General features: G+C 52.0%; 1 protein-coding gene across 1 annotated transcript; it reads left to right on the top strand.

The window, feature by feature from the left end:
- Window positions 1–2,181: 2,181 nt before the first annotated feature.
- Window positions 2,182–11,227, top strand: STC2 (stanniocalcin 2). Its single transcript, XM_062502339.1, has 4 exons — window positions 2,182–2,397; window positions 4,548–4,690; window positions 7,140–7,351; window positions 10,840–11,227. Exons 1-4 carry the CDS (start codon window positions 2,223–2,225, stop codon window positions 11,225–11,227), a joined length of 918 nt encoding a protein of 305 aa, XP_062358323.1. The 5' UTR covers window positions 2,182–2,222.
- The last annotated feature ends 681 nt before the right edge of the window (window positions 11,228–11,908 follow it).

The following is an 11,908-nucleotide window of genomic DNA, read 5'->3' on the forward strand; positions in this document are numbered from 1 at the left end:
GTGTTCGAAGGACACGCTCTGAGGGATTAGGAGACCTCACTAGGGAAATCAGTCACAGGGAGGAACATGGGGTCTGGAGGATGGAGGCTGCACAGAAATCAAAAGTCAAAAGGGTAAAAGACGTCCAAAATTTGTTACTTTAAAAAGAGGCAGAAAAATTGATGAGGAATGGCTGCAGGAGGGCATCAGACTGAAAGCAGCAGGGAAACGGCATTACGAGAAAGCATCATTTGTGAGGCACCAGGAAAAATATTTGTTTTATATAAATATAATATGAACTTACTGCTTAGGAGCAGTGCATTGGCTGTTACCTCCTGCAACAGGGAAAAACTGCCGTCCCTTAAATTCTCCTGCCCGAGTTCAACTCATTCAGCCCTTGGTCTTTGAACACTCGAGCTAAGTTAGACCTAGCAAAGGCAATTAAATAGCAAAACTCTTCAGCAGTATAAATAGTAAGAGAACAAGGACAAAAGAAGGGCCAGGCACCCCGGGTGAGGTACAAATGAAGAAGAAAAACCTATTCCTCTAACAGCCCTGCTGTCAGAAAGGGCAGAGCCCAGCCCAGGGGCAATGGGGGCTTTGCAGACATCCGCACTGGCACAGCCAGCTCCTTAGAGCAAAGCTGCAAGTTGCAGTTCCGAAGGCAGCAGCATGTTGATAAAAGGGAATTTCCACACGAGCTTGGCACCACCGTTAAGAATTTCAACCTTAAAAGAAAAAAAAAAAAGGAAAAAAAAAAAAAAAAAAAAAGACGTTGCGATATCAAACCCTCCGGAAGGATGAAGAATTAAAATAAAACTTCGCCCCGAGACAAAACTAGGGAAGGGCTGGGGGCTGCCAGGGGGTGTCAGGACGTGCCTGCTGCTGCGTAGCCATGGAGCCATGGTCCTGCGGCGCGGTGTCACGTCCCGCCGAGGAGACCCTTGCTCGGGGAGGTGTGAGTGGATTTCCTCAAGTGCATTTTGACAGCTGTGAGGAAGCGGGCGGCAGCAGCAGCTGGAGACATTCCTGGCTGCGCCCCCCTCCCAAGCCCGGCGGGACCCCCGCCCCCGGCACGGCTCGGCTCGGCTCGGCTCGGCCCGGCACTGCCGGGGGCTCGGGGGCTGCGGGAGCGCGTGGGGCCGGAGGGATCTGATGAAACATCTGATGTGCATTACGGCAGGGCAAGGGGAGACACGCTCGCCCCTCCCCAGCCAGCGCGGCACTTCTCATCACCTGCTACGGATTTTCCTACCTCGTCCTGGGGGTGTGTGTGTTTGTCTGTCCCCCACCCCGCTCCAGCTATCGGACAAAAGGCAGCAGCCAGAGCTGCCTGGCAGGGGTTGCAAGGGTGATGCTCTCCCCGCGCTGGTGGCGGTCTAGGGGGGTTCTCCCTCCGGGAAAGCAGCGCTCGTCCCTGTTCGCCCATCCGGGTCTGCACCCAGGGTACCGCTTTCCCCCCTCCCCCCCCCCCCCCCAGGTGATGTATTTGGTCCAAATCCCCTCGCAACAAGCAGGGTACAAAATCCCAGGGTGGGTGGAGGGGAGGAAAAAAGCCGAGGGAGTGGAGGGTTTCCAAGAAAGTCATTGCAATAGCTGCTTCGGAGAGGGATTTTTTTTTTTTTTCTTTTAAATCAAGTCTTGCCGTGAGGCGGCAGTGCCGCAGGACGGCCGGCGCTGGCAGCCGGCTCGGGGCAGCACGGGCACCCCGCTGCTCAAGGCCAGCAGCGGCTGGAGCTCCCCGAAGTTGGAGCGGGTGGGGAGGTGACCGACCGCTGCCTGCCTGCCACCTCCCTCCAAAACGTGACAAAATCCCGCTTTTTCACCTTGTTCTAATTTTTGGGGTTTTTTTTTTTTTTCCCCCTCTTCCCTTCCCCTCCCCAGCGGGTGCCGCTGCCCCCCGCACCCCCATCCCCCGTGCGCGGTGCGGGTGGGGCGGGGGGCGGGCGGCTTCAACCTGCCGGCGGGGCAGGGCCGGCCCCCGGCGGGCGGGCGGAGCGGGGCGGCGGCTGCCATTGGCCGCGACGCGGAGCGACACCTGCTCGGCTCCCTCATGCGAGTGACACCGGGGCTCGGCGGGGATATTTGAGGCTCCCTCCGGCGCTCGCCGCCGCCACTCCGCGCTCGCCGCCGCGCCGGGCACATGCGGTTCGCGGGGCCGCGGCGAGCAGCGCGCTGGGCCCGGGTGCGGCACCCCGCGGGGGAGGACGCGGCGGCGGCGGCGGCGGGGGGAAGGCGCGACCATGTGCGCGGAGCTCGGTGGAAAGCTGGTGGCCCCGGCGCTGCTGCTGGCCGTGGCTATGGCCGTGCTGCTGGCCAGCGCCCGGGTGGCCGCGGGCACTGAAGCCACGCACCCACCGGAGGGGCCGCAGGACAGGACCCCGCAGCAGAAGGGGCGCCTGTCCCTGCAGAACACAGGTACGGCGGGGGAGGGCACCGGGATGGCCTCTGCGTGTCCCCCTCCCCTCGCTGCTGCCGCTTCTGCTGCTGCTGCAGCCGCGTCGAGGTTACGACCGGCGTTTTATTTCGGTGTCCGATCGTCAGGCGTAAATCATCGCAGGAAATCGGAGCTCGCTCCTAATTACCTTTAAAGCCCGGCTTCGCCAAGCACGTGTTGCCCGTGCACGGCCGCGGCCCCGCGCCCGGCTCGCCGAGCCCCGCGGAGATGCTGCGAGCCCGGCCAGGAGAAAGTTTCTCGGCGCAGCGTTCGGAAGCGGGCGGAGGGCCGGGGGTGACCGGGGGATGACCGGGACTCTGCCTCCTCCGGAGGGAGCCGGGCAATGATGCACCGGGCCGGGGGTTTCTCCTCTCCCGCCCTCCGCGCTCCCTCCCCCGGGCATTATCTGCCTTAGACGGAGAGAGCTGGGGCGTGCACTTGCCTGGATCGCTTCCCAGCCGTGCAAAGAGAGAGCGCGGGATCCAGATGCTTCCCTTCCCCCCCCCCTCCTTCATCCCGCCCCCCCCTTTTCTCCCTTTCCCCCTTTTTTTTTTTTTTTTTTTTTAACACTCTCCGTGCTGCGAGACGTGTTTAAACACACACGAGCAGGAATGCACGAATGCCCATTAGGGACTGCCACATGTGAATCACGGCACTGTGCAGTTCTCAGCACGCTGGAGCCAGGACATGTGATCCGGCAAAAGGGTTTGCATCCGGATGCCAACACAAGCACCAGAGCCGCGCTCCCGGCCCCGAAAGCGCTCCACAAAGAGCTCCAGTGCCCCTTTCCACCCCCCCGGTGCGGGTGTGTTTGCGCAGCTTTCCCTCTGTTGGCTCAGGCAATCCCTGTATCCCACCCCGGGGGCTCCGCTGTGCCACCCCCAGATGCGCTTCAGGCCAGGTGGAAGGGAAAGGAAAAGGAAAAGAAAAAAAAAAAAAAAAGGTGGGGAAGGGAAAAAAAAAAAGTGCGGCGGCAGTGATTTTTGGGTTTGAGCTGGTGGCGGGGGGGTCGTGAGAACTCCGGCAAGCTCCGCATTTCCATCCGAGACTCCTCTCTCTGCCTTGCAGCGGGTGGAAAGGAGACCGAAAGTTGCTGTAAAGACTTGCAAATGGACCGCATGGCAGAGGGGGAGGCTGGGGATGGCTGAAACACGCTGCGGTTCGAGGGGGATTAGGCTGGCTCCCAAGGGCGAACTTTAATTAAAGGTACCACAGGGCACAGAGTACAGGAATTCTTAGCATCCTCAGTTCTGGTCTAAAAGCTGCTCCTGTTTAACTTTATCCCCAGGCTTTTTCACCAACCACCTTCCCTCTGGCAGTACTACTACATCAATTTTTTTTTTTAAAGGACCAGGAGCTATCGTGTTAAGAATTAACATTTTTAGGTTGGTGGGGTTGGTTTGGTTTTTGTTGGTTTGGTTTTGTTTTGGTTTTTTTTTTTAAAGTGAGTATTAGACAGCATGTTTTGCAGTATTGCATAACATCTGAAAGGGCAGAATAAACATGTATGTAACTGCTAGCTCCAGTACATCTATATTATGTACTACATATATAAATATAAATCTTTTCTATTGGTTTCTGCATAGCTGAGCATACAGTTGCATTTTTATGCAACTCTTGATGCAAAAGACTTCACTTAATCAGTGGGAGTTTTGCCATTAACTTGACAGACATCCTGACAGGCAAAACCCAGTAGTCTGTAAAAAAACATTGTGCTAAATGGCCAGGAACTTGCTCAAAGTACCAAAAATGAAAAATTTTGGCTGGCTGGCACCTGGGCTTCTCGTTTTGGCACTTAAATTTTCTGGGGGGAGGCTTTGCATGAGCCAGAGAGCAAAAATCACGTTCTCTGTCCTTTGCTACTGAGGAATTCAAGAGCATGAGACAGTTCTCAAGTGAAATAGCTTGACGTAAGCATAGTGGATTTGGCATTTACTTCTTGGATATAATTTTCATAACGTAATACACCCAAGTTTTGGCCTAATTCCCGCAAAAAGCGGGTACGATTAACCATTGTCACGCATTTTTCCTCCCAAACCGATGTTGGTTGCAAAACAACTCTGTGTCCCCTACCCACCACCAGCTCCTGAGAAGAGCTCTTCAAATTAACTCTAACCAATACTCGTTTTAGCTGAGATCCAGCACTGCCTGGTAAATGCTGGCGATGTGGGATGTGGAGTGTTTGAATGCTTTGAGAACAATTCTTGCGAGATCCGAGGCTTACACGAGATCTGCATGACATTCCTGCACAACGCTGGAAAATTCGATGCCCAGGTAACACGGGGAGATGTCCTACCTGTCTACTTGCTTCTAACACACGCTTGGCATGTACTGCAGCTCCTTAACACACCTTTGCACAAAAAAATACCCAGAGCCATTCTACTTTTGCCATGATTCACTGATTCGCTAGGAATTTCTCCAGAATCAGGACCTCAGGACAGTAATAAAGCAGTGGTGTCCAACCTGTCCCAGGGGACAGGCTGGCTGTAGCTGCAGCTCCCTGGATCCCTTCCACCTACTGTACCCAGGATAACTCCAGCAGAGCCCTTTGTGGAGTCAAACATGGTTCTAAGAAACACTGGGCGGCTTAAGCCTCTACATCATGTTTGTTCAAAGCCATCCCTGAGACGCAGCTTGGGCTCCCAACTCATTTAGAATTATCTCAGTGTTTCCCAACGGGCAGTTGGTAAAGTTGGCCCTCAAGACTTGCACACAACCAGCCCAGGCAACCTCCTAAAGCTGCTGTAGTCAAACAAGCCCCGGGTTCGAGCGCTGACGTTAAAATACGTTACTTCCATGGTATGTGGTATTAAGTTTGTCTCCTTCATTTTCTCCCCAGACCATTTATGCATCATTGAGACATCCTGTTATTATGTCTTGTAAACCTCCTCTCCCATTTCAGTGTGGAGGGAAGGGAACATTCCGACGGGCCAGCGGCATTTTGGTCTGACCAGGCAGTTTACAGAATAACTTGACTAAAAGCACCAGCTACATGGCACTGCTGAAAGCGTGGCACAAAGTAGAGCTGTCCTCAGGATCCAGCCTGTCCCATGAGGGGTGGTGGGACCACCCAGCAGGGAGCACTTTTTTTTGAAGTGCTGGATCTTTAGGTCCAAATGCTCAAGGATGTACGAATGGCTACTCATTAAAATGGGAATTGCTGCTTTTGTGGGTATCTGAAAACCTTCAGCTGGATTTCCAAGTGGTTTCCAGAAAACACACGTTTATTTTTGCACAGTATCTCTGTCAGTGGACAGAGCTGACCGAAGGAGTAGGGAAGGGAAGTTGGGAAGGCAGGGAATGATGCCTGTGGAGGCTGAGAGTAGCCATTGATGCCAGATCCCCAGATACTGCTCATCAAACACAGCCTGTTTCACATCCAGGCTGTCTCCAGTGCAGAGCAGAAGATTTAAACCCCTGGAGCTTTATTTAACATGAAGGTGACTTTAGCCTCTGCTATGACATGGATTTTCACAGCTCCTCTCTGTATCACCCCCAGTTATTTCAAGCTGCATTAAATGACAAGACTAACACTGGCCATTTTCCCCTTCTCTGCTCTGAAACCTGAGAATTTCTGTCAGTTTGGGTTTATATAAGAATTCTCTTTTTCATCCCTATTTGCCTACTGTGCTGTGTATGTTTGTTCCTGAAGGGGAGAGTAAGGGAATGCCTTTGGGTTGGGAAACAGAAAGGGATGGAGCAGCTCTTTGAGCCAGAAGCATTTCTGGCTTGAAATAATTTGGTGACAATTTCTGCTTGCAAGTCTGGGTGAATTGTATTTGGTGTCAGTGGAGCTGGGCCAGTGCACTCTTGGGATAAAGGGGAGCAAGGATTTGGTCTTCAGGGAGCATCTGCACAAAAGAATCTGAGGCTGATGAAGAGGTGGAGGCAGTGCTTCCATGGGCCCGTTGCTCAGCAAAGCACAGGGAGTCTGAGCAGAGCTGCAGGGTCCAATAAAAGAGGAAAGGAGGGGATGGGTTTGATGCCCACCAAGCAACTGAGTGAAAGAATCACAGTGGTTAAAGAGATGCTGCTAAAGCAGATTTCCTCCACCTTATTTTTCAGCTTCTTGGTGTGCTTTTCTTAATTTCACTTGGAATTTCTTGCAACAGACACAAAGACACTGTAGGATTGTGATGGTGATGATGATTATTATTATCATTTGTGCTGAATTGAGTCCCTCTCTGAGGAAGAAAATACTGATAGGTGGGGAAGAGGGCAAGTGCGTATAGATCGTGCATGCATGTCTCTGAGTTTGTAAACTAGCTTTAAAATGGAAAAAAAAATGTGGTTACTGAATGGGTATCTGCATCTGGTCCTGAGGAGCTCAGCCATGGCAAGATGCCCTCTCCTTTGTGTGAACCTGTTTGTTCTGCCCCCTTGGAAGCAAATTAATCCAGTAATTCCAGCACTGAATTACTTCAAGGTGCTTACTTTTGCTCTTTTCCTCATTGGGCATTCAGCTGCTGGGGCAAAGGAAACCTCAAAGTAGCAGTGAGGAAGCCCTGGGTGTTTCAGGTCCACTGGGATAGCAAAGCTGGGTAACTTGGCAGGGTCTTTTAGGGCAGAGAAACAGAGAAGAAGGGGAAAGCCATTAAGTGATATCCTTAGCACTGTAATGACCCCTGACATTGTCCTGCAGAGAAGCAGCTGGCTGGGCATAAATCAGCTGCTGTGCTTAATGGACAAAAATACAGACCTACTCCATTTCTTTCCTTCTCAGGGAAAATCCTTCATTAAAGACGCTCTGAAGTGTAAGGCTCATGCCTTGAGGCATAAATTCAGCTGCATCAGCCGTAAGTGCCCTGCCATTAAAGAGATGGTGTTCCAGTTACAGCGGGAGTGCTACCTGAAGCATGACCTCTGCTCTGCTGCCAAGGAGAACGTCCAGGTCATTGTGGAGATGATTCACTTCAAAGACCTGCTGCAGCATGAGTAAGTGCCTCGGTGCTGGTGCAGTCAGAGCGTGGGAGCTCCTTCCAGGAGTGCCAGTGGGCTGTGCATCTGCCCAAGAGCTGTTTCACCTCCTTCTGGCCTTAAGCACCTCTTGTTTTCCCATGTACAGCACCCAGGTAAAGCTTTCTTTGCAGGGCCCCTTGAAGTTCGTGTACCAGGGGTGAGATGTGACTGAAATGATTTGGAGTTGGAGCTGCCAGTCCCCTTGGTGCTCTGGCAAATACATCATCAGTGTCTGCCACTTCCAGAGGCATCTCACAATGGGTTTTTTTGTTTTGTTTTGTTTTCTGAGCTCAAAGGCATCTTTTTGACCCCAGTATTTTGTTAGAGGTGACAGCTAGAGAAGGGGGAACAAGGTTTATGCAAAGTTGCTAGCAAGATGATAATTTCTTCTTTAAATACATACTTTGAAATGTCTTGTAGTTAATTGTCCCTGAAAGAGCTGCAGTCCCCCAGGTAATCTCCCATTCGTTTTACTCATTATTAATTTCGGATGGTTTTTAATGAAACACAGGGCTGTACAAAATGAAGGCACGAGTCAGATTTTTGAGGACTTCATTCCTCTGACTGGGAGCACAGCTGTCTTCCAAGGAATGGCAGGCACTAATCCTACTTGGAATTGATCAAAGCTGCTACATGACAGCAACAAACCAAGCACAAGCTGTTTGTACTGTCTCTTTGTGCACAAATGCAAAAATCAGAGCCTGTTTTTCTTGCAGGTGAACGTCTCGCTCCTGAAACAAGGAGGCTGAGCCACAGCCTGGCATCAGGCTCAAGCTTAGAGCATTTTCCTACCAGGCCTCTGTGCCTTAATAGTAGCACAGAAACTCCAAATCCCAGCAGTCATGATAGATAATTTTTTTTACAGAATCACTTCTTTGGGAATTTTAGCCTTGCATTTTATTTTCCTCACTACCCAAAGGAGCTGTGGCCTGATTCCCTTTGTGCTGAAAACCATCCCCCACTAATATTTCAGCTGCAGTTGCACAGAGGTGCTTCAATGCCAATTTACTCCCATAAATCCTGTGCTGTGGTTTGTTCAAGCTGGCCATGGTGGCCTGAAAGCAAAGCCCTTTCCCTGGACATTCCTGAGGCTGGGATCAAAGGCATGGCTGGGGGCAGAGCTGCTGTGCTCAGGGCCATGGGCAGCATCCTTCTGGCTGAGGGAGAAGGGCAGCAGGGCTCCATGCTTCCCAGCAGCACCTCTCTGAGCACTGCCTGGGCTGTGTCAGCAAATATAAATTGGGTACTTGGCACCAATTAACACCCCCCATCATTTGGGGATGAAAAGAACCCTGCGAGCCAACAGCCTGTCCAAGGAGGAGTGAGTTATCCTTATTTTATGAACAGGCTCAAGCAGGAATGCTCAGAGGCAGCTGCTTATTTCTGGGGAGGTGAACTGGGGGGTTGTTGGTTGGAGAAGAGAGGGTCATTCAGCTGAACACCTATAATTTGCATGATCTCATTTAGCGCTTCCTACGCTCCAGCATCTCCCAGAGTGGGAGCTCGGCTCTCCTATGCGGGACTCCCCAAATAGAACCAGCCAGCCTCCTCCCCTCCCCTAAATTTAGAGGCCATCTCTGAAGCTCTTGAACTAAGGAACTTGTTCGAGATCAATAGGCAAGTGTGGCAGAGCTGGAAATAAAATCACATCTGCTGACTTGCAGCCTTGTGCTCAGTTCAGGTACTCTGGTCAGGCCGGCTGAAATGCAGAAAGTAAAACAGGCAAGGAGAAATGGGCCAGTATTAATCCACAGGGCTCTGGCAGGCTCTGAATACCTGAAATATTTGGCAGCTGAGCCACTTTTTAGTCATACCAGCGACCTTTTTTTCTTACAAAGATTTCTGCAAAGGTTATGCCCATTTTCAAGAACTCATTTCTTGGGAGGCAGGGAGGTTTATATCCTTTTGCTGGATACACTTTGTATGCAACGTGCTCAAGCTCTCTTATCTCCTACTTGACATTTAAAACAAAAACCTAAGAGCAGGGAAGCAAGTGGCAGCTCTCAGGCTTGTTCTCCGTGCTGTTCCGACTGTTCTCTCCCGATGAGTGCTCGGAACGCGGTCGGGCAGTGAAGCCTCCTCCTGAGTCAGCTGTGGGGGTCAGGCTGATTTGCTATGGTGGAAGTGGTGACAGGCCTTGGCACACTGGTCCCTGCAGCATTCCAAGTAATTTTTTTTTTTTTTGTCTTTTTGGAGCAGCAGGAGCAATCCAACCATGGGAAATATTTTGAGATGGGGGCAATAGGTGGCTCTCCGAGATTAGCGGTTCAAAATGAGTTTAAGCAGTTGGGTAAAGTCAGACACTTATATTAATCTGTTGGTTTTCCTCATCTCTTCTGTCCTAAGTTAATGAGAAGAGATTTAGTCTTGTCCACAGCCACCAGAGGTGAGGTGCCCCAGGTTGGGGTGCCCAGAAAGTGCACCCCCACCACCCACCCCTGCTGACCCTGGGCACCTTTCTGCTTGTGCTGTGGATGGTTCCTGCCATGGAAGATTTTTAAGCACGTCCTTCTGGGCCTGCAAGCAGCAGCTGAGCAGTTGTGTCAATAGACAACATCAATATTGACCCACAAAACTTGTGACCACAACTATTTTAAAATTGCTGCACTCGGTGACCTGTGGCTGAGAAGCCCAAGTGCCTGTGCTCGAGCTGCTGGTGCCTTGGGGATGCTCAGGGGTAGGTGGGGAGCACAGAGGGGATTGAGCCAGGGCACGTTTTGAGTTCTTGTCTGGCTGGGAAGAGGTGGATACTGAAAGCTCTGTAAGGAAATGAAGAAATAGAGCTCGGTGTGGGAAGAAAAAGTGCCACCAAAGTGGATTCCATTTGTCTGAGCTCTGTTCAGGCAGATTCTGGGTCCAGATAGGATCTTGCCTGTGATGGAGATCAACACCCAGCGCTCCAGAGATGCTGAGGAAAGCCAGAGAATCTTTAGCTGAGTATTTGTTGCTTTCACAGAGGTGAGAAAATGCCTCCCCCTTGCAGCCTGAGGGCTGGTGAATGCTCTGTGCATGCCATTCACTCAGAGGCAGAGCCTGTTTGGTGAAGCTGATGGCTCTCGACGGGAGCAAGTGTCCTTTGCCTTGTGTTCTGAGTAATAAAGATGGGATGGTATGGAAGGATCCGGAGGCAGAAGGTGTGAGGTAGTTCTTCCACTTGCCAAGCAAGACCTCATCTGTTCCTCTGGTGAGCATTCCAGCTCTCCCAGGGTATCTCCAGGGGGAGATCAAGCAAGATCAATCCAGAGAAGCTTTGACAGGATTCCACTGTGCATTTCCTGCAGTGAAATGGCTGATTAGAATATGGGATTTTCCATAATTAACGTGGGCAGAATTGCTGCTGAGCCAGGGGGTGCCAGGGACTCACACCGCTGGATTTGCTGCGCTCCGGGAGGGTGAGGCAGATTCTTCACTGATTTCCCTGCGATGGTTTTTGACTTTCCTCTCTCTGCTCCCTTTACCCCCAGGCCTTACGTTGACCTAGTGAACATCCTGCTCACCTGTGGCGAGGAGGTGAAAAAGGCAATAACGAGGAGCGTCCAGGCCCAGTGTGAACAGAACTGGGGAAGTCTCTGCTCCATCCTGAGCTTCTGCACCTCGGCCGTGCACGGAGACGCCGTCCTGGGAGCCGAGAAGAAGGTGGGGGAAGGCAGCAGGGCCGGTGCTGGCCGTGGGGACATGGTGGCCCACGCCGACCCCGAGCACAGGGAGAGCTCACGAGCAGCCAAGGGAGAGAGAGGTACCAAGGGCCACTCCAACGCCCGGGCCAAAGCTGGGGGCCACAGTCCCAAAGGAGCCCACGGGATCCTGGACCAGGCAGACGAACTGTCCGACTTCTCCGACATCCGCAGGTGAAAAAAGGCACCAGCTCCCCCCTTCCTTCCCCCAGCCCTCCCCTGGAAACCTCCTCCCTTGAGTTCCATCCTCCCGTCTATGGACATTCCAAAGCATTTCCCATTCAGAGGTCAAGCACAGGGCATTGCAAGATATCTATGGACCTCGGCATCAGTGTGTATATAGTAGCAAAGGGAGAGCAGTGGCAATGGGTTATCGATCCAGCAAACGTGCCACTCGGGTGGCAAAATATCCCCAGCTAAATTCTACCCCCCCCCCCCCCCCTTTTTTTTTTTTTTTTAAATACGGAACGGACGTCGTCTGAAATTTAGGATCTTGTTTGGGGGTTGTTGGGTTGGGTTTGGGGTTTTTTTTTTGGGGGGGGGGTTGTTTTTTTTTTTGTTTTTTTTTTTCCTTTGGTCTCCTTGGCAGGGGAGAAGGTTCCAAGTGGGCTCTGCCAGGCTGCATGTGGCTGCTTGTGGCTTAGCACCTCCAAAGGTTTAGGGCACAGCCTTACAGCAGATGGCTGAATTCCAGGGGGATTTGGTTTCTGCCTGTGGCTGGGAACGCCAGAGCTCAGGGCTCTCTGTGTGAAGCTCTCTAATGAAGTAGCTGCCCCGTGTCTGGCACAGGAACCGTGTGGTCTGGGGCTCCACCACTTTCTCTGAAGTAACCTCTGAGCCATTGTTCCCACCTGGTGAT

Source organism: Cinclus cinclus, chromosome 14 (genome assembly GCF_963662255.1).
Source record: "Cinclus cinclus chromosome 14, bCinCin1.1, whole genome shotgun sequence".
Taxonomy (NCBI): Eukaryota; Metazoa; Chordata; class Aves; order Passeriformes; family Cinclidae; genus Cinclus; species Cinclus cinclus.

Coding starts and splice junctions, on each gene's coding strand:
- STC2 (XM_062502339.1), top strand. CDS start 2,223: ATGTGCGCGGAGCTCGGTGGAAAGCTGGTGGCCCCGGCGCTGCTGCTG. Junction 2,398..4,547: donor CCTGTCCCTGCAGAACACAG/GTACGGCGGGGG, acceptor TACTCGTTTTAG/CTGAGATCCAGCACTGCCTG. Junction 7,352..10,839: donor AAAGACCTGCTGCAGCATGA/GTAAGTGCCTCG, acceptor CTTTACCCCCAG/GCCTTACGTTGACCTAGTGA.